Source organism: Pongo pygmaeus, chromosome 13 (assembly GCF_028885625.2).
Source record: "Pongo pygmaeus isolate AG05252 chromosome 13, NHGRI_mPonPyg2-v2.0_pri, whole genome shotgun sequence".
Classification (NCBI taxonomy): domain Eukaryota; kingdom Metazoa; phylum Chordata; class Mammalia; order Primates; family Hominidae; genus Pongo; species Pongo pygmaeus.
Window position 1 is genome coordinate 120,978,506 of NC_072386.2, and position 23,654 is coordinate 121,002,159.

A 23,654-nucleotide genomic window follows, 5' to 3' on the forward strand; every position below is an offset into this window, starting at 1 on the left:
GTTCCCACCAGCAGTGAATGAAAGTTCCAGTTGCTCCACATCCTTGCCAACCTTGAGTGCAGTCAATCTTTGTCATTTTTATTGCTGTTCTTTTTAAAATGAGCTCATACATAGATGGGGTTTCTGGAAGGCTTTTCTCTTGTTGAGCAGCTGGTGTTGGAGAGTTGCTGTGTGTCCCAGAATGGATTGCTTGTTTGCTTCTTGTTTCTTTGTCTTCCCAGAATTCCTTCTCCACTGACTGGCAGCCGGTGGGATGGTGGAGGTGGGGGTTCTTAGGAGAGTCTTGGTCACCAAAGGTTGGGAGCTGCTGTCCAGAGGGAGGAGCTGGGGCTTGCCCTCTGCCTCACCTCTGCTTCCCTGGAGCTCGGGTCCTGCTTTGGTGCTGGGCATGGGGCAAAGTGGTCTGACCTTGTTTCCTGGTCTGATCCTGTAGCTCCGGGAGCTGCTCCCTGATCTCTCCCCGTCTTATGTGCCAGCCTCAGCTCCTCTGAACATCCATCCTCGTGTCGCCGCCAAACCAGTCCACTGGGCTGTGTGTCTAGGAGTCCCAGCCCATCTGGGCATCCCTCTCTCTTCTCCACAGATATTGGCCCAGTGACCCTCACGGCGGACCCCACGGTGTTTCAGAGGGAGCTGAGAGAACTCTATGTGCAGGTGGGCAGCCCCTGACCCCCTGTCCCACTCTTTCCAGTCTGTGTCCCACCAAGAGGGTTTGGGGAGGTAGCTTTGAGTGATTCCCTGTTGCCCAGCCTCCACCTCTCCCTCCTCCTGGGCGAATGTGTGGCTTCATTAGGCCATCTGTTAGCTGCTTCCGTGGCCCCCTCCATCCTTGCCCACTTGAAGTACTCGTCATGGTGCTGGGCTTATTGGTGTAGTGACTGCCCTCCATGCCAGATTCCGTGGGGGTGGGCCTGTGTCACTCTTGCATGGATGAATGAATGAATGGATGAATGATGCTGCTTGTCTACAGTTAAAGCAGGTTGGATGTTATATCGTGTCTCTGGGAAGAAAGTGACTGGGTGGGCAGGAAGTGACTCCCCACGCCCAATGGTTTTGGAGGTGTCCCTGAGTGGGTCCCATCTGGAGGAGGCAGGTGGCAGCTGCTGTCACGCTCCTGCCCTTTAGGGAGGTGGTGACTGCCCAGAGATGAGTGTGGGGGCCATTAAGGCTGCCGTGGAGGTTGCCAACCCCGGCTCCTTCATCTACGTCTTCTCGGATGCCCGTGCCAAAGACTATCACAAGAAGGAAGAGCTGCTGCGGCTCCTGCAACTCAAACAATCACAGGTGGGTGAGCCGGCTGTGGGGGCCCAAGTGGGGTCCCCCGGGGGTCCCGAGGAAGCTGGGGTCTCTCTCACCACCTGAACCACCTCCTGGAGAACAGAGCTGGGCAATTCTCTTCCACAGCCTTGGGTCCAGCCTCTGCCATGCATGGCCAGAGCCTCGGAACCAAGTTGGCCCAGGAAGTGTGAGTGTGCTCTCCTGCTGTAGTCCCGGGCCAGGGCTCACACTTCCCTGGCGCAGCTTGTTCCTGTTGGAGACCACACCACCTACTCCTTTCACCCCCATCAAAGTCCAGGCAACCCTTCTTCCTCCTGGCATTGCCTCTGCTCCTGTTCTCTGCCGTTCATGTCCCCTTTGCCATTGTCTCAGGGTTTGGAAGACCTGTCGGATCCCTTGCTTCTGGCTTTTGCAGTGAGGGCTGGGAGAGGGGACGTGATCCAGGGAGGGAGAAGGGCCAGCTGTTTGGCATCCTTGGGCAAGATCCACAGGGCCGGGACTGCTTCTCTGCCACCACGTCTAGAACTTGCTTGGGTTCTTCAAGGTTCTTCTAAGTCTGCAGCCTCCAGGGGCCACTCTGAGATGAGTCGACTTCCACACTCTTCTTTGTTGTTGATTTAATAGCAGTTCCCAATATGGAGCACCTACTGTTTTCCTGGCCCTGTGCTGAGCACTTGTCCTGCATCAGCTCCTGATCCCCATGAGATGGGCACTTCTATTTTCCCTTCTATTCATGTGTCATATGTCATTCTATACATGTGACAGACAGAGGAGAGGGCCCACTCCAGGTCACTCCACCCTGGTCGAGGTCCTGCTGCTCACCCCTGAAGCAGCTGGCCAGGGAAGTCGGGAGCAGGCTGCACGTCCATCTTCCAGGTGGTCTTTGTGCTGACGGGGGACTGTGGCGACCGCACCCATCCTGGCTACCTGGCTTATGAGGAGATCGCTGCCACCAGCTCTGGGCAGGTTTTCCACCTGGACAAGCAGCAAGTGACAGAGGTGAGCACCGGGAGGGGACACCATCCCGGAGCCCATCACTTGGGCACGGTGAGGACATTGACCATCCCTGTGGCTCCAGGTGGTTGAATGACAATCAATCACCTAGAGATGCAAGGACATGTATATAGCTGAGCAGCACTGGGTGCACGCCTGTGGCAGGCACAGGATGCGCTGTGCTCAGGCGCCACCACATCATCTCATCTCGCCAAACCCTTCCACCTGTCCCAAAGGCAGGTGCTTCCGTGTTTCCAGGCAAAATTGTGCAGGTAAAGAGGCTGAGGCTTGACGCAGCCCCTTGGGATGGCCTGGGTTCAGCAGTTGGTCCAGGCTGACAAGGTGGCCCGAGAGACTGTGGCAGAAATGTGGGTGTGGGGCGTCTTCTGAGTGTCTCTCCAGAGTCAGGGAACCTGGGGTGGGTGGAGGAACACAGGAGCTCTCAGGTTCAGGCAGTGGTGCTGGGCACTGGGCAGGGAGGGGCTGGCTTGCTGTGTGGCCCACAGTGCCGGGATCTGGGTTCACTCAGAGCCCAGTGCTCTGCAGGCACCTGCCACCCAGCCTTGCTCCTGGACAGGGCTCTGTCCTTCCTCCTCTCGGGGCTCCCTGGTATCATCTTGTTCAGGGCTGTCCCTGCTTTCCCTCCACCCCACACTCCCATCCCCTCCCAGGAGCACAGGGTCCTTTCAGGGGCCAACTGGGAAATGATTAACAACGCTCTCTCCGGAAAGGACAAGCACACCAATTTCCGTGGTGTAAATGCTCCCACCTTGGCTGATTCCAAGTCAGAGTTGGGAAGTGATGCTGACACTCAGCTTTCCTGAGCCTACACAAGTGGCTCCCACACACCACTGGATCCCGCACAGGCACATCTCACCACCAGGTCCCTCCCGCTTGTCCCCTGGAGAATGTCCAGCCCCTTATCTGACTCCTCTGCCTTTCTGGTCCCCCTGGTATCCCCTTGCCCAAACTTGCTGCCCTGCTGGCTTCTCTGCTGTCTCTGCAGTGTCCCACGGTCCTCCCCGCCCGGGGCCTTTGCTGGTGCGGCCCGTTCTTCGAGCTCCTCCTCTCCTGACTCCTTCTCACCTTCCTAGTCTTGGCTTAAGCGCGCCTCCTCATGGAGACCCTCCTTGACTTCCTCTCAAGATTAAGTCTCCTATTGCTTGAACCTGGGAGGCGGAGGTTGTGGTGAGCCAAGATCGCGCCATTGCACTCCAGCCTGGGCAACAAGAGCGAAACTCTGTCTGAAAAAAAAAAAAAAAAAGATTAGGTCTCCTTGTGTGCCCCTCCCAGCTCCCTGTGCTACTTTGCATAGTCATAACTTTATCACTGTGCGATTATTAAATGTCACTAGGCCGTGAAGTTTCCAGGGGCTGGGCTGTGAGTCCCGATGGCCACAGCCTTCCCAGCACTTTATATTTCCCAGCTCAGAGCAGGTGCTGGGTAAATAGTTGGCGAATGCACAGGGTCCCTCGTGCTCAAGTCCCTGGTAAGAGGAAGGAGAGAGAGGCAGGGTGTCTGAGGCTGGTCATGGCCTCGAGCCAGTCCTGCTTTGTTACCTCTGGGAGAGGGTTTTGTGTGCGTATATTTACGAGCTGCAGAGAGCTATCTCCAGGAGTGTGTTTAGATTAGCGTGCCTTAACTCCCTGTTGACAGATGGCGTTTATGGTTCTCTGTGACACTTTAGGCTTCATTTTTTGGCATGTCAGCCTACCCTCGCACCGAGTCACCCAAGCAAAGGTGGGAGGCATTTCACAGTGGAAGGATTGGTTGGTTCTTGCTTTTGGGGAGAACTATCTGGCCAATTGCATGGGAACTGGGTTCCTGCCAGGGGCAAATCAGACACAGGGCAGCTGTGCAGGTCAATGGGGGCCACTCGCCCAGGTGTGAGGCTGGGCTGTCCTAAGCCTCTTCCTTGAGGCTGGGAACCTGGGCAAGTCCACTACTCCTGGCTGTGGTGCCAGCTTTCTGCTGTGAGAGTCTGGCTGGGCAGCATGTGTCTGACTCAGTAGGACCACCAGTGGCCAGAATTGGCTGCCTCTAGGTAGGGGCCTGGAACCCTCTCCTTCCTGGACATGGAGCTCTATCATTCTTTAGCTTAATGCCTTGGACATAGCCTCTTCCAGATGTTCTCAGACATTCAGCAAGCCTGGGAAGGTGGCTGGGCAGCCAGGGCTGCGGTCACCCTCCCAGTAGAGATGAACGGTGCCTTCACCCTAGCCAAGGAGCCTCCAGCTGGGAGAACTCCCCAGAAGTTGCAAAAGGCTCCAAACTATGCGTGTGTCATTAATCCTTTTACCTCTTCAGAGTGCATCCAGTGCAGCCCGAGAGGCGTCATGCACTCTCTTCCCCTTGTTTGCCAAGCTCCTGCCCCTGGCCAGGCGCAGCTCTGAGTGCTGATAGGGAGGTAGCCATCAGTCACAGCTAGGGCTTACTGCTTTGGAGCATTTCACTTTTTTTCAATTGTGAAGTTGGCCTCACTAGTACCTGGATCACCCCTTGGGGTTCCAGGGTAACTAGAGGAAGGTGAGGATCTCTCCCTGGCAGGGGAAATTTGGAGCTTTTACAATCCTTAAACAGACACGGGATCATGTCAGAGGCAGGCAACGTGGCCCCTTGAACCTGCCCCAAAGGTGTGCATTTTTCATTAAGACTTAGATAAGTCCAAGCACCTGCTGTGCCAGCGCAGCCTCCCCCAAGTTCCCCGGCAGACACACAGCTCAATGTGCTGTCACCAGCCCTGACAGTGGTGGGGGTGGGGGCAGCCGAACTGGGCAAACCTGCCTGTCCTGCAGCTCCCCGGTGCCCAGGAAAGCCCCCCCATCTTTTTTTCCCCGGGAGATCATTGGGCCCGCTGCTCTCCTCTGCACCCCCACCCCACAACTCACAACACACGTTCAAGCACGGCCAATTCTGGAGGCTGGGAGCCTTCCCATGTTCAGCACAAGCGGGCACAAAGGGTGAATTGCCCATGTTCTGTGCATCTGCTAGGAGAAAGGTGTCCTTCTCAGACAGTAAGGGTGGGCGGAAGATGGGGGGGGTGAGGGGGAGCTGCTGGGGGAGCGTCTGACCAGGTGGCTCTGATTAATTTATCAGCAAGGGCCCAGAGATGACCTCATCCTGGACCCCTCCCAGGGGGAGGTGGTTAGGGCTTGGACTCCGGGGCAAGAGCCCTGGCTTCAGACCTCGCAGCCCTGCCACTTACCTGCAGGGTGACCTCCAGCACAGTCCTCAACCTCTCTGGGCCGCACTTTCTTCTTGTGTGCAGTTGGGTTAACGAGAGCCCCTACCTGGTGAGATGGTAGCCAGGGTGAGAGGAAGCCATGCATGGGAAGCCCTTGGTAAGAGTTCACGATGGCTAAATGCCATCCCACCCCCCTGTGCTTCAGTGTGGAGCCCAGGATATGCCCCTCAGTTCCATCAACGCCCCCTGAAGACTAGGAACTCTCTCTGGAAAAGATTCTCTGCTAGGGCGAGTGCCCAGGGTGCCCAGCTGGCAAGGGGCAAAACCCCCTGACTAGGGTTCTCTCTCTTTCACTTCACGGTGAGCCTCCTGGCACAGGGCCCAGGACCCACAGCCCCATCCTCAGTGTTTTCATCTGTGCCTCGGGCGCCCATTCGCCCCCTGGCTTTCCCTCCCTGCTTCCTCAGCCGCCCTGGCTGTCAAGTGTTCTGGGAGGATCCTTGGGGATGATTTATCTGCTGTGAAGGGTCGAGCAGCAGCCATCTGGCTGGGGGAGCAGTGCCAGATTTTTCGTTCCTTCCCCATCGGTGACAGAGATGAGCCCCAGTGCATCGCAGGCTCGCTGGTCCCCCAGCCCCTCTAACATCTGGAAGCCATTGCCTTCGCCAGATAAACATTGAGCTGGCTTAATGAAGGTTCTCTGCACTGGAGCCCTGGGGGCACCACAGGTCTAGAAGGCAATGTCCCCAGGCCTGGCCCTACAGGGGGTCTGGCCCTGCTGTGGGCAAGAGGGTCAGCTCCCCAACTCCCAAGTGGGGATATGCTTACAGGGCAGGCCATCTTGTGGGCCACTGGCTTTTTGCCTTGTGTCCCAGCCCTCTCTGTGGTTCAGTAGTCTGAATTGCCAAGCATCTTCCCTCCATCAGAACATCCTAGAACAAGCTTGTAACAGCAGTTACGACACAGTAGCGGGTGTCACTCCTCTGGGTAATTGTCGACTGGTGCTTTGCTCAGTGACGCTTCCCTCCTGACCCCTGACAAGGCCTGGCCTGGGGGAAGGGGACGGTGGTAATGGACCTGCTTTTTTGCTGTTGGAGGAGTTGCCTCACATGTTCGGCGGGCTTCTGTGGGCCTCTCCAGCTGGGAGTCCTCAGCCACTGCTCCCTTCTGTCCACCCCCACATAGACGAAGAACCTTGTCCTCATTCCTTGGCTAAGACAGGTGGGACGTTTTCAAGAGACACATTACTTAGAAAGCTAGGCAAGACACAACAATGAAGTAGCTCCAATTATAAAAACAGATGCATTTTCAGAATACAGAATTCTTATCACGTGATAGTTGAAATCTAGCCATAAACTTCTAGGCACATATCTTCTAGCTCAGTCTGAAAAAAAAAAAAAAAAACCAAAAAACCCTCATTTTCCAATTCTTTGGATTCCTTTCCCTTTTTGTAGAAGATCACGTGGTAAGCAGAGCTGAAGGACTATGATTTAGAGCAAGAATGACCAATAAGTAGCATGCAAGACACCACTTTCAAAACCCATATTCGTGGCAGACATTGCTAATCAATCACAGAACTTTTTCTACTTGGGGCTGAATGTGGCTTTGCCTTTCTTCTTCAGACAGCTTTCTAGGAAGCATTTCCAGTAGCTTGGAGTTGGCAAGCAACAGTATACCACTGTGATTGTTCAGGTGTATATTAAAGTCACAGCATACTTGCATACTTGATTTTTGTTTGTTTGTTTGTTTGTGATGGAGTTTTGCTCTTGTCACCCAGGCTGGAATGCAGTGGCATGATGTCAGCTCACTGCAAACTCTGCCTTCTGGGTTCAAGCAATTCCCCTGCCTCAGCCTCCCGAGTAGCTGGGATTACGGGCGCCTGCCACCACACCCGGCTAATTTTTGTATTTTTAGTAGAGATGGAGTTTCACTGTGTTGGCCAGGCTAGTCTCAAACTTCTGACCTAAGGTGATCCGCCTGCCTCGGCCTCCCAAAGTGCTGGGATTACAGGCGTGAGCCACAGTGCCCGGTCGCATACTTGTTATTTTTAAATGACTTTACCTTAATAAAAAATTACTATGAAGAATTTCCAAGATGCAGAAAAGTAAAAAGAACACACTTACCAACTAGATTCAACAATTGTTAACATTTCTGCTCGACTTGCTTTATCTATCTCTTTATACTTTTTGCTGAATCATGACACCTTATCTATAAATAATTCAGCATGGATTTCTGAAAAAACATAGTCTTCAGCATAACCCACAATATCGTCTAATAACATTAATGAGTTTCCTAGTATCATCCTATACACAGTCCATGTTCAAATTTCCCTAACTGTCTTCAAACTGTCTTTGATCACAGTTTTCGTCAAATCAGGATTTCATCAAGGGCTGTGCGTTTCCTTTGGTTGTTATGTCTATTACGTCCTCTTTGGTCTGAAGCCATCAGCTCTTTTTTTATGACACTAAGCTGTTCAAGAGGCATGGATTTGTACCCTGTCCCATGTTCTGGATTCTTCTGATTATTTCCTCATGGTGTCATTCACTTTTTTTTTAAATCCCCTATGTTTCCCTCAAACTGGATAAGTCCAAAGTTCTGATTTGATGAAGGCTGACCTTTTTGGCAGGAATATTTCCTAGTTGGTGCTGAGTGTGTCTTCTGTTGTATCACACTGGGAGGCAAATAGTGTCTGAGCATCCTACTATTACTGATGATAAGTTTGATGACCGGGTGAGGGTGGCGACAGCCAGCTCTCTGCATGGTTGGGCCACGTTTTTGCCTTTATGACTCAAGTGGGTAATGTTCTCGCTCTGTGCGGACATCTAGTTCCCATCAACCTTTCATCTAACAGTTTTAGCATCCACTGAGGACTCTTGCCTGAAATGATTTTTCATTAGGGGTTGCAAAATGATAATTTCCTAACTGCATCATTCCTCCCACATTTCTGAGTGGGCATTCTTACAAGAAGAAGAACTTTTATGCATCAAAAGTGATGGATGATTTGGTTTCTCTGAAGTACAATTTCTATTGAAAAGGCACGGAATCACACTTAGTTCTTTCTCTTCAATTAAGGAGTCACTTCAGTGGTGGCAGGGGAGGAGTTACTGTTTGAATTTTCTTTCTCTTTTTTGAGTACCATTACGTGCACATGGATTATATTATTCAATGTGTTTCAATTGAGCACAGTTATTATTCTCTTTTGGGCTCAAGTTGTCCCAAATTTAGTCAGTGGGAGCTCCTTCAAGCTGGTTCCTATGTCCTTTTGATATGTCCCTATTTGTCTTTGAGAACTTCTTTGTTTTATGGAATAACCCATCATTCCAGGCTCACCTTATAAATTGCCTGCCCCAGACCTGGAATTAGCCACTTCTCCAAGGAACCGTAGTGGGGAATGGTATTTAGAAACCAAGATCTAGATACTGGTGGTGATCATTGATATTGAAACTTTGGGCCATCATTCCTTCTGGATCAATTGCTCTATCTATCTATCTATCTATCTATCTATCTATCTATCTATCTATCTATCTACCTACCTACCTACCTACCTATCTACCTACCTATGAATCTATCATCTGTCTCTATCTGGAGAACTTATACTGATATTTCCAATTCAAATTTCACATTGTGGATCTTTTACTTAGCTCATTTGATTTGATACTTGCAGCTCTCTCTTACATTTGTTTATAAGAAAAAAATTTTGATTCCTAAAATATTAACATCTTTACTTATTTGCTTTATCCAACAAGATATATAAAATGGTTTCAAAATCACAATGCTAATAGTTCTTCCAAATTAAATCTACTCACTAAAGTTTTTTTTTGCAGTTCTTGTTGTCCTCCTACTGAGAAAGGATAGTTGAACTGCCGGGTTCGGAATTCACTTGGAGATGTTCTTTTCTCTCATGGTTGTGGTACCGATTTTATGGTTGAGCTCATTGTCTTTCAGTTTTAGGGTTTGCACAGGATGGATGCTCTTTGAGATAACTTGGCCTGGAAAGAGAAGGTCCAGACTTGAAGGGGCCCCCTTCCTCTCCCTCTTTCTTGCTTTCCTTGCTGGAATCTAGGTGACTTGGCTATTGCAAAGGAGGAGACGTGAGCTGGGGAGAGGAGGGGTATGGAGTGAGGTGCCTGAGAGGTGGACTTGAGGTCAGCCTGATGGCTCTGCCCAGGAGATGCATGTCCTACTGAACTCACACAGCCAGCAGGTGCCTCCTGAGTACTCACTCTGTGCCTGGCAGTGAGCTCAGGGCTGAGACACACATGGGCACAGCAGAGGGTCTCTGCCCCCACAGAGCTCCCAGGCCGGTAAGGATGAGAAGCCCAAATCCAATAAATGTGAATGACTGGAGTGCAGATTGCTGCAAAATAGTATGTATCAGGGAACAGAGCCTTTTCAGGATTAGAGAGGCCTCTTTAAGCAGCGAGCCGAAGAATAGCAAGGAGATGGTCGATGAGGAGGCAGGGCATTCCTGCAAAGAGCACAGAATATGTGGGTGGGGGCTGCCTGTGGGAGGGGTGAGGTCAAGTGTAGCAGGCAGGGGGAGGCAGTGGCACAGTGACCTTGGGTTGGCGTAGGTGCCTAGGACCATAGAACATAGGGTCTTGAAGGCCATGGTCAGGATTTGGAGAAACTAAATAAGTTCGTGCTCAGTTTGTGGTAGGGGGAGTATCTCTGAGGGAGTTTGGGAACCTCCTAAAGTCATACCCTAAATGTGTACCTAAGGGATAGGATGGTATCCCAGGCAGAGGGTCCTTACCTTTTATCTGATTCTCAGTGGGACTTGTCCAAAAGATGTAAGACTTTAGAATGAATAATCAATTATAGAAACCAAGGATTTAGGATTTCTCAATATTGCAAAAATCCATCCAGCAATTCCTCACTTCTGTGGTTTGGAAAGAGACGTGAAGTCTTTGCAGCAGTGCCTCTCAGTCCTGCTTAGGGAATGTGGCACCCTGGTGGGAGCACAGTTGGAGGCCCCTGGGGTAATCAGTCATGAACTACATGGGTCTGGGGGAGTTTCCAGATCTCCAGGGTTCATTGTGTGTAAGAGGCACCAAGAGGGCTTCCTGGAGGAAGTGTGGGTGCTGTGGAAGGAGGACAGGTGGAGAAGTGGGGAAGAGTCTTCCCAGTAGAGGGACACACCCTTGCTCCTTCCCTCTGTGCTGAGTCCTCCGAATGCCTCAATTCAGGCTTCACAGCTTGGAGCCTATGGAACCCGGAGGGTCACAATGTGTGAATCGGGCCTGGTGTTGGACATGGAGGAGTGGGGTGGCCTTGGGCGACCTGGAAAGTTTGTATGCTGCCTAAAATCCATGGGAGGGGGAAGAAATTGTGGGCACCTGCCGGCATCAGCTCCTCATACTTGCCTCCAGGTGCTGAAGTGGGTGGAGTCAGCGATCCAGGCCTCCAAGGTGCACCTGCAGTCCACAGACCACGAGAAGGAGGGGGAGCACACATGGAGACTCCCCTTTGACCCCAGCCTGAAGGAGGTCACCATCTCATTGAGTGGGCCAGGGCCTGAGATTGAAGTCCAAGATCCGCTGGGTATGGACCACCCCGGGGCTGGCCTCCTCTTTGGCCCCAAGACTGAGGTGGAAGCCCAGGATGGGACAAAGAAAGAGACCAAGGCTCTTTCTTGGTGACAGGGCTTCAGACATGAGGCTCCAGGAATAGGGAAATGTGGGGTGGGGGGGCACGAAGTGGAGAGAGGGCGCCCATGGTGTGCGAGGAAGCAGGAGGGCCATAGCAACCGACGATGGGAATTAAAGTAATGGCGGTCCCTGCATCGTGAGGCTCTCCCCAAGTCTTTTCCGTGGTACCCCAGTGGATTCTCATGGTGGTGAGAACTAGTAGCATATTGTACAGATGGGAAGCTGGGGCTCCAGGTGCTGAGTGCTCATCAAGGTCAACAGAGTCGGGGCAGTGTGATTCAGACATGGTCACCTGACCCAATGGTGCTCTGAGGATGTCATGAGCACCCAGGTCTAGAGGGCGGGCACACAGCCTGCCCCTGGGGATCCCTGAGGGTGGAGCGTGGAGTGAGGCAGTGGCTGAGGACCACCAAGACCCCTTGTCAGTTCCGGGAAGACTGAGGCTAGTGTTTGGTGCACTGTGGATTCCTGGAGACATGCGGGGCTCCTGCCACCCCCAGGAAAGGGTTAGGGACTGAGCAGCCCTTGGGGCTTCCACAGGGAGGATCCTGCAGGAGGACGAGGGCCTCAACGTGCTTCTCAACATCCCTGACTCGGCCAAGGTCGTAGCCTTTAAGCCTGAGCATCCGGGGCTGTGGTCCATCAAGGTAGGGGCACTGGGTTGCAGGAGAAGAGTCAACTAGCTTTACTGGGCTGGAACCATCTTCCTCCTGCTTGCCCTGGGGAGCCTGTGGCCTCGGGAAGCTGATGGCTAGAGTGTGGGTGGTGATGTGGTCATATCAATAGAAGTAACGGGTCAAGGACAGAGAAGGGCGTTTTGCCTTGTACCAGTAGGAGGAAATAGAGTGGTTTGGGGTTAGTTTGGGAACATTTAAGAAGGACTTGGAGAAATGACTTCAGGGTTCAGAGGTGCATAACCAAGCTATGAAGAATGTGTAAAAGAAGCAACAGCAACTTTGGTGGGAGGGCTCAGTGGGGCAGGGCTGGCAGGAAGAGGAGGGCCCTGCTGTAATCTACAAGGTGCTGGGAGCCAGGGACTGCGGGCCAGCTTGGCTCCCAACAGAGCATCCTGGGATGGGCAGGCTGCTGCCCTGGAAGAGTGGGGGCTCCTGCTGACCAGGCAAACATTTATTGAGCACCTTCTGCAGGCACTGTGCTAGGTGCTTCAGGTAAAGGGGCAGTACCACCTCTTGCCTTTCAAACTCTGAGCACCTCTGAGCCAAGAGCTGTAATGCCAGTGGGGAGGGCAAGGCAGGGAGTTAGACATGCAGGGGGACAGACAGGGCCTGCAGGGGCTGAGGCGAGCTGAGGGGCAACACAGCCTCAAGAGTACTGCTCAGGTTGGGGTTGTAAGCTGGGGCTTCAGCTCCTTCATTTGGGGAGCATCATGCTGGGCCCCTTGGGAGCAGGTAAGTTGCCCATGTGTCTACAAAAGCAGGAGGATTCCAGCTGCTGATGCAGGGCTGGGTCAGGTTGGTCGCCTCCTGCCCTGAGCTGGAGTGCTGGGGTCCCATCCTCTGGTGATGTGAGACCTGGGCCTGTGCTAGGTCTATAGCAGTGGCCGCCATTCAGTGAGGATCACAGGCGTCAGCAACATTGACTTCCGAGCCGGCTTCTCCACTCAGCCCTTGCTGGACCTCAACCACACCCTCGAGTGGCCCTTGCAAGGTACAGTACCCCGACCCTACAGACAGTGCTGAGCTGCCTCTGAAGACCTGGGGCTTGGCTTTGGGAAGTAGGGGGGAGGTGTGGGGGGAATGCTTGGCTGTGTGTGACTGTGAAAGGGACCCTGCAGGAGGCCAAGTGGGACTGTGCTCCCAGACCACAGCGATGTAAACTGAGCTTCCAGGCCAGCATTCTTTCCACTAGCCCCAGCCCAGGTGACATTGTGACATTTACCTTTAGAACATCCTCCCTGCCTCCAAAGTCAGTGTCCTGGAGGACACTTACACTGTGCCTTTTATTATTGAGTTCACACCTTCTTCTTTCTTTTTGTCAAAACATATCTGCCTAGAGTCCTACTTCTTCAGTTTTCCAGTGAACAGCAGGCTAGTTCAATGAAAGAACACATGCCAGCGAGTTGACGGCTTACCAAAAAGGAGAGCAGTGCCTTACTCCAAAGGAAGGAATGTCCTGGGGGACATTTGGGTGTCCCAAGACTGAGGAAGGTTGGAGGAGCCTGGGGGGGATATTGAGGGTGGAAGCCTAGGCATCCAATTCAAAGCCACCCACCAGGGTCCGAGGATGCCTGCATGCCCGCTATGGTTCCACTGGGAGAAGCCTGGGCACCGAGGCAGGCTTCTGGTGTGGGCTGTCTGAGCTCCACACCAGAAAATACCATCTGGTGGCCAGATCAAAGGTCTCAATTTATAGTTGGGAAAATATAGTCCCTGCCATGGGGCCATTTGGAGACTTTTGCAGGGACCAGCTCAGCTCAGCTCCTCCTGGGAGGAGCCTGGATCAGGTCAGGCTGACTCTGGACCCTGAACAGTGACCAAAAATGGTACAAGCCAGACAGACCTTTAGTGCTTTCTTTCGAGTCTGTCTGCTCTAATGTTTGTTATTCTTGTCAGCCCTTGCCGGTTTTCCTGCCAGGACCAGGAGTCACATCTTGAAAGTGAAAAGGGGCTGCTTGCTCAGTTTGTTTGTTTTGCTGATAGCAGAAAGGGAAGAAGCAGGGAAACTTTGATTCTACTGTTAAGCCAGGAGAGCTAAGATATCCTACGTGTAGTGATGGTGCGGGGACTGAAAACTGGCCTGTCTCCAGTGGAAGTGGGTGCAGGAGGCCATATGTGACCCTGTTGGGTTTCTGCTTTTGATAAAGATGTATATCCAAGATAATTTTTTTTTGAGATGGAGTCTCACTCTGTCACCCGAGCTGGAGTGCAGTGGTGCGATCTCTGCTCACTGTAACCTCTGCCTCCTGGATTCAAGCAATTCTCTTGCTTCAGCCTCCTGAGCAGCTGGGATTATAGGTGCATGCTACACACCTGGCTAATTTTTGTATTTTTAGTAGAGACAGGGTTTTGCCATGTTAGCCAGTTTGGTCTTGAACTCCTGACCTCAGGTGATCTGCCTGCCTCAGCCTCCCAAAGTGCTGGGATTACAGTCATGAGCCACTGTGCCAGGCCAAGAGAGTTTTTTTTAAAGAGAAACATTTGGGAGGCCAAGGTAGGAGAATTGCTTGAGGCCAGGAGTTCAAGACCAGCCTGGGTGACACAGCAAGACCCCATCTCTATAAAATTTAAAAAATTAGCCAGGTATAGTGGTGCATACCTGTAGTCTCAGCTACTCAGGAGGCTGAGGTGGGAGTATTGCCTGAACCCAAGAGTTTGAGGCTGCAGTGAGCTGTGATTGCACTACTGCACTCCAGCCTGGATGACAGAAAATTTAAAAAGACGTTATGAAATTGGAGTCCAGTTCTGCCTCTTCTGGGATAGTGTGAAAAGTACCACATTTCCATCAAGACAGTAAAGAAAACCAAAGAAAACCTGAACATGGGGAGAGTCTGGTCAGAAGTTGGAGTCCCCAAACTTGGTGTTTGCTTTATCTGAGGCCATTCCCTGAAGCCTGTCTGATTATGGCCCACACCAGAGTTAATGGGGTGGGGGACAGTTCTACTCCATGGGACTCCAACTCAGTGCAGTCAGAGGGGATGCAGCCATTGGGAAGCCATGGTTGGATGACTGTGGTGTTTCAGCACCACGGACAGTAGCAAGGTCCCTCTACCTATCCCACCCCCAGCGTTGGTCAGCACCAGGGTAGGTAGGGAAGGAGGGACCAGGTAGGAAGGGCCAGGCAAGCAGGACCCCTGGGATGTGGTTCGAGGGCCCCTACTTGAGGGGGATCACAGAGGCAGACACTGACACCAGCACTTTGTTCTTCACCTTCCCTCTGCAGGAGTCCCCATCTCCCTGGTGATCAATTCCACGGGCCTGCAGGCACCTGGCCGCCTAGACTCAGTGGAGCTGGCACAAAGCTCAGGGAAGCCCCTCCTGACTCTGCCCACGAAGTCCCTCTCCAATGGCTCCACCCACCAGCTGTGGGGCGGGCCGCCCTTCCACACCCCCAAGGAGCGCTTCTATCTCAAGGTGAAGGGCAAGGACCATGAGGGAAACCCCCTCCTTCGTGTCTCTGGAGTGTCCTACAGTGGGGTGGCCCCTGGTGAGTGGTTGGCTGTTTTGTCCCCCAGGCCCCTGGCTCATTCAGAGTCCCATTTCTTCCTGGAGCCTTCCCTGACTGAATTAGATTAAATTAGATTAGAAAGTGTTTGTTCATTAAGCTTCTATGGACAGCTATTCCCTATAAGGCATTATGTTAAATACTAAGATGCTCAGATGTGGCTCTCAGCTCAAGGATTTAGAACAAAGTCATCAACTCAACTATCCATTCATCCATCTACCCATTCATCCATCCATACACCCATTCATTCATCCACTGACCCATTCACTCACCCACCCATCCACCCACCCATTCATCCACTCATGCACCCACCCATTCATCCACTCACGCACCCACCCATTCACTCACCCATCCATCTACCCACTCATTCATCCACCCACCCATTCATGCATCCATTGACTCGCCTATTCATCCATCCACCCACCCATTCACTCACCCATCCATCTACCCACTCATTCATCCACCCACCCATTCATGCATCCATTGACTCGCCTATTCATCCATCCACCCACCCATTCACTCACCCATCCACTCACCCATTCACTCACCTGTCCATCTACCCACCCATTCATCCACTCATCCACTCATCCACCCACCCATTCATGCATCCATTGACTCACCTATTCATCCATCCACCCACCCATTCACTCACCCATCCACCCACCCATTCACCTACCCACCCATTCATCCACTCATCCACCCACCCAATCATGCATCCATTGACTCACCTATTCATCCATCCACCCACCCATTTACTCACCCATCCATCTACCCATTCATGCATCCATCCACTTACCCATTCATGCATCCATCCACTCACCCATTCATGCATCCACCCACCTACCCATCTATCCATTCACCCATCCACTCACCCATTTGCTTACCCATCCATCTACCCATTCATGCATCCATCCACTCACCCGTTCATGCATCCACCCACCCATCCATCTATCCATTCATCCATCCACTCACCCATCCATCTACCCACCCATTCGCTATTAATGCACCTATCTATCCATCTATTTATCCATCTATCCACCCATTCATCCACCCACCTGTCCACCCACCCATCCATCCATCCATCTATTCAGCATTCATTTTGAGTATCTACTATGTACCAGTCATGGTGCTAGACACCATGCTGTAGACACAGCAGTGGGCAGGGCAGACATGGGCATTTGCTCTTCCATAATCACAATCACTGTCATAATCACAATCATCTGAGTCACCATTTGGACACTTTCCATGGGGCAGTCCTGGGCCAAGCTCTTGCCATGTGCTAGCTCACTGATGCTTACAGCTTTTTAGAGGTGTGTCCACACTTCATGGATAAGGAAACTGAGCCCACCCAGCTCACAGGGCTGCCCTGGGTGTGCCCAAGCTAATGCACACAACAAGACAGCATTTGGGTCCTCAGAGGCTGCACTCAGAATGTGTCCATTTGTGGGCAAGGGCCCTCCAGTGTGGCAGCTGCTGTTACCGTTACATCATTGCAGGAACAGGTCACTTTGTCCTCCAGTCTTTGGCCATGGTCTGTTGGTTCCCATATGTGTGGCTTTTTGCTGGTTTCCTGTGTGTCCCTGAGGTCTCATCGTTCAGGCTGGAAGCTCCCAGGGAGAAGGGTGGATCTTTGGTCTTTCAGGTCTGCCCCTGGTCCTAACAGTGATGTCTAGGGCCACTGGCCAGCTGGCCTCCTTGCTGGCTTCATTGCCTTTCTCCTGCCCACTGTCTCCCTCCCCTGGAGGTGGCCCGAGGGGAGCTTACAAAGGTGGATGTCATTAACATTCTAGTACTTCTTTGTGGGGGATCTCAATGCCTCCTCTGTCCACTTCAAATAGGGATGCAAGGAGGGGAAGAAGGACCAGCTCTTGAGGCTGGCCAAGGTGCCCATCGTGCCTACAGTGCCCATGGTTGGTGGAGGACTTTGAGGACCTCGGTGGGGCAGGGCAGGGCTGGGCAGGAGAGCTGGAGACTTCTTTCCAGCCTCTCAGCTTCCACTCCCCTACTGTGGTTCCGGGGCCTCTCTTCCCTCGGCCTTTGCAGCCTTGAGGAGGAACTTTCAGGAAGGAATTTCAGCAGGGGAAATAACAGCCTCTGTTTTCTTTCCCCTGTTCTTTCAGATGGATCCAAGAGTTTGGAGTTTAGCTCTGGCTTTTGTTCTCTATCTCAGCTCTAGATTAAAGTTGGGGGAGGGATTTGGTTTGGATTTTTGCTTCCTTCCCCACCCTCCAGGTCTGGGAGGCTGGGATTTCGCCTTGCAGCAGGTGGCTCTGGGTTTGGAGAGATGAGGGTGGGCCTGTGGTCCCATTTAGCTCATGGAAGTGGGGAGCCCAAACTGGCTTGGCAGAGCCTCCCAGGGTGCGTGGGTGAGTGGCGACTGCTTTGCACACAACCGAGGACGTGGCTGGATGGTCGGACACCCCCCCACCGGGACAGATGTGGCAGGGAGCCTGGAGCATGATGTCACCGCCGCCTTCCCATCCCCAGCCTGGGCTCCGAGGAGGTCTAGTGCATTGTCTCACTCCCGGAGCATCTCTGCTGGGCTCCTCTGCTGGCGGAGATGGGGAGACGGTGACACAAAGGTTGAGCCCCTGCCAGGGGGCATCCAGCTCTGATGGGCCATGGCTGACCCTGCGGGGCAGTTTCTCAGACTTCTCCATTGAAGTAATTCCAATAGCCAAGGGAAGAGACTGTGTCACTCCAACACCAGGCTCCGGCCAAGGAGGGGTCCCATGGGGCTCATTACAAGCTATGAGATTTTATTGAAGTCTCTGGTTTTATCTCAACAATGTGTGTGAATTTTGCATTTATACCCATCCTCTAGCTGTGCTTTTTTGTTTGTTTGTTTTTGTTTTTTTGTTTTTTTTTTTTTTGAGATGGAGTCTCGCTCTGTAGCCCAGGCTGGAGTGCAGTGGTGTGATCTTGGCTCACTGCAACCTCCGCCTCCCAGATCCCAGTTCAAGCAATTCTCCTGCCTCAGCCTCCTGAGTAGCTGGGATTACAGGAATACGCCACCACACCCAGCTAAGTTTTGTATTTTTAGTAGAGACAGGGTTTCACCATGTTGGCCAGGCTGGTCTTGAACTCCTGACCTGGTGATCTGCCCACCTCTGCCTCCCAAAGTGCTGGGATTACAGGCGTGAGCCACCGCGCCTGGACTGGTGGGCTCATTTTTAAATGAAAAGGCTTCTTTCTAACAAATTTGGGTAAAACTGATGTTCTAGGCAGAGAAGCAATTGCACAAACCCACCCATACCCTTGGGGAGCCTAATCCTAGTTGGTAGCATTTCATCAGATTTCATACAGTTGAGACGGTGCAGTGGAAGGGCCTGGTCCAGGCTGGCCAACCTTGAATTGAATAGTCTAATAAACCACAAAAGCCCCAGGAGCTGTGCCTAGGGGAGCTGGTGATGCCACATGCATTGTGCCGTGCGTTCTCCATGCACCACTTCTCACCAGCTCTTCAGGACAACACGATGAGGATGGTACCATGATCACCCCATTTTGCAGAGGTGAAAACTGAGCTTAGAGAGGTGACCACCAAATAGTGGAGCCAGGGGTTGAATCCTGGCCTCCTGGCTGCTGGTGCATCCCTACGGGTCTCTGTGTCACTGGGTGTGGCAAGGGGGCAGTGGGGAGACATTCTGAGTCCTGGTCCCCGCCTACAGGCGCTCCCCTCGTCAGCATGGCCCCCAGGATCCATGGCTACCTGCACCAGCCCCTGCTGGTCTCCTGCTCGGTGCACAGCGCCCTTCCCTTCCGGCTGCAGCTGTGGCGAGGTGAAGCCAGGCTGGGGGAAGAGAGGCACTTTCAGTGAGTAGCCCACGGCAGCTGATTGTCCCCAGTCACAGGGCTCCTGGCTGCTGAGGCCCTGGAGGGATCTCAGGGGAGTGGGTGGCAGGAGAGAGACCTTGGTCTCTGTCATTGTCCTCCTGGGCAGCCCAGCCTCGGACTTCTAGTGCAGCCGGGGATGGAGAAGAGTTTGTCCCTGAAACTCCCACCACTGCTGGGCCATCAGCTGGTGAAGGAGCCGGGGGCCTTCCTCAGCTCCTGGAAAACTCAACCCATGCATCAGGGCAGGAAGGATGAGAGCCCAGGACTCAGAGAGAGGAACGGCCTGACTCCAAGTCATACAGTGTGTCATGGAATTTCCATGTACTTGGCTGTGTACGTCTTCTTATCACATCTCACAGAGGAATTGGGGTCTCCCCTTTGGACAGGATTCAGGGGACTGAAGTCCCTGAGGGGCAGATGAGACCGGGGGGACCCTGACCGGGGGTCAGTGTGGTTGTGCGTCTCCCACTGTTCCCTATTTGCAGGGAGTCGGGAAACAGCAGCTGGGAGATCCCGCGGGCCTCCAAGGCCGAGGAGGGCACATACGAGTGCACAGCCGTCAGCAGGGCTGGGACCGGGCGAGCAAAGGCCCAGATTGTTGTCACAGGTCAGTCCCTTGGGGTCCCTCCATGTACCCCTTCCTTACCCTCTTCTTGGGTTCTTCTCCCTAGGATTTCCTCCCGGCAAGTCTCTAGCCAGCTGCTGGGACTGTTCGTCATCCCGGATCTGGCTGCCCAGGCTGCCACTTGCCTGCTGTCCCTCATTTGGGGCTGTCTCACCCAGGAACGGCCTGTGGGTCTCCGCTGGAGGAAGGCTGAGGACCCGGCTTGGGTCTTCCTGCCCTGCCCAGATTTGATCCCAACTCTGACTTCTTGGGGCTCGGCTTCCAGGGGCCGCCATCCATCTCGTGGTCGGGACAACCTTTGTGCCTCCAAGTCCCGGCTGGGATGGTGCCACCGAGCTGGGGAGGTTGGATACACCACAGACTGTCTCCAAATGAAATTGGCTTTATTTAAAAAATTACGAACGCAAGCTGCTTTGTAGAGAAAAAAAGGAACCCGTAAGCGTGGAAAGATCAGCCACTCTACATAGACAGCCAGAAATTACACATGCTCTTTGTAGGAAAGCTGGAAAAATATAAACAACCCAAGAGAAGATCAAAATAACTTGTAATCCCTCCATTCTGCCATTTGATTTACTTCCTTTTAGGAAGTTCTTGTTCAGCAGTCTCTGATCTTGCCACTTCTTGTGGCTTTTTGCTATCCAGATAGCAGTTTGCTTAGCGCTTTCCTCCTTGGGGGCATATTTGGCTGCTATAAATAGCCCTGCTGTTGGTACAGAGAATCGTTTTGAACACATTACTCTCTTCCTCTGGCTGGAGACTTCCAAGGCTTTATTCCTCAGCGTGGCATCTTTGGCTCGGAGGCATGAAGATGGGTCTCTGGCTTGTTGCACGTTGCACTGGCTGTATTTTGGAGAGCAGGCGTGTACCGTGCGGCCCCTGGCAGGTGTATAATGGTGGTGGGAGAAGTGACCTCCCACGGGGGTGATGCCTGATGGTGAGCAGATGCTGGACACCCTATGCTGCTGGCTGACATATCCTGAATGATCTGGTTCGGGTGGACCTGCACCTCAGGGTGGGGTTCTGGGCAGCACCAGGGCTTACACGATGACCCCCTCCCTTGCCTCAGCTCCTTGGTTCCTTCTGTGTTCATGTCCCTGCAGACCCCCCGCCGCAGCTGGTCTCTGCTCCCAACGTGACCGTGTCCCCAGGGGAGACTGCCGTCCTATCCTGCCGGGTCCTAGGCGAGGCCCCCTACAACCTGACTTGGGTCCGGGACTGGCGAGTCCTGCCGGCCTTGACGGGCCGAGTCGCCCAGCTGGCTGACCTGTCCCTGGAGATCAGTGGCATCATCCCCACAGACGGCGGGAGGTACCAGTGTGTGGCCAGCAACGCCAATGGGGTCACAAGGGCATCCATCTGGCTCCTGGTGCGAGGTGAGGCTCATCCTGCTGCTGCTGTTCCCCTAGTTCAACGCGCGACCTGGTGTTTACCCCAGAAGCCGTGAGTCCTTCCCTCTGTTCAGACATTGTCTCTGGCAGGCAATAGCAGCCCTTTCAATGTTTTTTGAACTTTCAGGGACAGAGAATTCTGTAGCCTCCTAGCCAAAGTCTAATGGCTCTCACTGCTGGGAAGTTCCTCCTAATATCTAACTTAAATTTCTACTGCTGTACGCCAAGCCAATTTCAATTGTGTCTTGTCCTTTTTCCGTGCCATCGAGCCCCTCCATTGTTCCCCACTCCCCACTGCACCCTGCCCAGTATGTAGGGCAGGGACTGAATACTGGAACCTTGCGGAAGCTCAGAGGTCAGATGTATTTGGCAGGGATTGGGCAGCACTGACTAGATGGGGGTGGAGGAGGCAGTGCCAAGAGCACCCATCTGGGAGTTTTAAGAACCCAGAATCTAGACAGAGCCTCCTCCCCAAGTGTAAAAACAAGCATGTTGAACAAATGTTCTCTCTTGTGCCAGCGGCTCTTGAGTGGCTGCTGGAGTGTGTTGGGCAGGATTCTGAGGCTGTGTCTAGGCTCTGCAGGAAGGAGGGAGTCCACCAGCTGTGTCTGCTGCCAGTGTGGGAGGGCTGTAGTTGCTGTTTCTAGATGCGCGGGCCTGTGAGCTCTGTTTGAGTCCAACCAGCCTGTTGTTCTTAGTTTCCAAAAGGCCAGATTAGAACCTAAGCTTGAGGCCAATAGTAGGGCAGACCTTGGGGTCAACCTCAAGGTCACTGGAGACAGGAGCTGTCCCCAGCCCTGGCAGCTGCCTGACATCTCCCTAAGGCTCCCCAGAGCGCTCAGCCTGGAATGGACGTTCTAGGAGCACAGGGCTCCGGGCTGGGATTGTTGGAAAATCAGCCTCCATGTGGCCTGGGGATGTGCTCAGTGGCCACCTGGTCTACCCAGTTCCCAGAGGAGCCACCCCCGGGGGATTGAAGCCCTCTGGGGTCTTTGCTTTCTCTGTCTTGCCTATCTGTGACTGTGGGAGGGGAAGAGCCCAGGGCAGGGTGCCTGGGATGGCACGGCTGCTCTGATGGGCTCATCCTCACCTATCCACTTTTTGCGTGACAGAGGCCCCACAGGTCAGCATCCACACCAGCTCCCAGCACTTCTCCCAAGGTGTGGAGGTGAAGGTCAGCTGCTCAGCCTCTGGGTACCCCACACCCCACATCTCCTGGAACCGTGAGGGCCAAGCCCTACAAGAGGACAGCAGGTGAGGGGCCCAGGACACAAATCTCAGCGACTCGCAGCAGGTGGACAGGACTTCCAGGGGACCTCTCTGGGCCTTGGCCTTCCTACCTGTAAATGGGGGAGTAGAAGTTGCCTTCCTTGCTCCTGGGATCATTTGAGACTCGAGAGTGAGATCACTTTGGGAACATAAGAATGCCACCATGTGGGCTCAGTGCTCAGGGGCGCAGGCTGTGCGGACCTGCGCCCAAATCCCGCCCCCGAATCCTGCCCCCACCATTCAGGCTGTGCGGACCTGCGCCCAAATCCCGCCCCCGAATCCCACCCCCACCATTCAGGCTGTGCGGACCTGCGCCCGAATCCCGCCCCCACCGTTCAGGCTGTGTGGACCTGCGCCTGAATCCCGACCCCACCATTCAGGCTGTGCCGACCTGCGCCCGCCCACCCGAGTCCCATCCCCACCATTCAGACTGTGCAGACCTGCGCCCGAATCCCGCCCCCACCATTCAGGCTGTGTGACCTTGGGCAAGTCGTCTTACTTCTCTGAGCCTCGTGAATTAAATGTACATAAAGTGCTTAGCACAGGCCTAGAGCAAGCCATCAGTATAGAATGGTTGTCGCTAGTGGCATTGTTAGTGAATTTGTTATTAATGATGACTGTGGAGCAACCCCTGGTGTGACCCTATGTGTTTCTATGGCATGATTCTAGAATCCATGTGGATGCACAGGGAACCCTGATTATTCAGGGAGTAGCCCCAGAGGATGCTGGGAATTACAGCTGCCAAGCGACTAATGAGGTTGGCACTGACCAGGAGACGGTCACCCTCTACTACACAGGTACCTGGGCCACGAGCATCACATCACAAGAGAGGGGCCTCCTTCCCTCCCTCCTCCCTCCCTCCCTCCCATCCATCAGTATTTATGGAGCATTTACCTGTCACGCACTGGGGGCATAGCAGTGAACACATGGTCCCTGTCTGGGTGGAGCTTATCTTCTAAGGAGAAGGCACACACAGGCCAATGGGATGCTTCCCGATGCTGAAGGTGCTGCGAAGAACTGGGAGCCTCCTGGTGTGAGGGAGGGATGTGTGCTGGGGGCGAGAGAGAAGCGGCTGCCACACCCAGGACTCGGTCATGACCTCTCTGAGGCAGTGACCCTTGCCTTAGGGTCACTATGGGAACGGGGTCGCAGGTGGAGGGACCGGGAGGGGGCATTGAACCTGGGGTGCTCCAGGGGCGGCAAGGAGGTCGGTGTGGCAAGAGTTGGGATGAGGGAGAGGGCTCCCTGAA

General features: G+C 53.4%; 1 protein-coding gene across 11 annotated transcripts in view; it reads left to right on the forward strand.

Moving 5' to 3' along the window:
* Positions 1–23,654, forward strand: part of HMCN2 (hemicentin 2) — a 164,570-nt gene that overhangs the window by 12,734 nt on the left and 128,182 nt on the right. For 9 of the 11 annotated variants that reach the window (XM_054501579.1, XM_054501581.1, XM_054501583.1 and 6 more), the window contains exons 2-13: positions 584–654; positions 1,126–1,284; positions 2,155–2,277; positions 10,828–10,999; positions 11,647–11,753; positions 12,654–12,774; positions 15,007–15,270; positions 18,957–19,101; positions 19,608–19,729; positions 20,848–21,120; positions 22,248–22,389; positions 23,074–23,201. In XM_054501579.1, coding sequence (XP_054357554.1) covers positions 584–654; positions 1,126–1,284; positions 2,155–2,277; positions 10,828–10,999; positions 11,647–11,753; positions 12,654–12,774; positions 15,007–15,270; positions 18,957–19,101; positions 19,608–19,729; positions 20,848–21,120; positions 22,248–22,389; positions 23,074–23,201 — 1,827 coding nt within the window. Of the gene's footprint in view, positions 1–583; positions 655–1,125; positions 1,285–2,154; positions 2,278–10,827; positions 11,000–11,646; positions 11,754–12,653; positions 12,775–13,216; positions 13,275–15,006; positions 15,271–18,956; positions 19,102–19,607; positions 19,730–20,847; positions 21,121–22,247; positions 22,390–23,073; positions 23,202–23,654 lie in introns of those variants that run through there. The other 2 variants (XM_054501588.1, XM_054501590.1) reach the window with 2 other exon arrangements.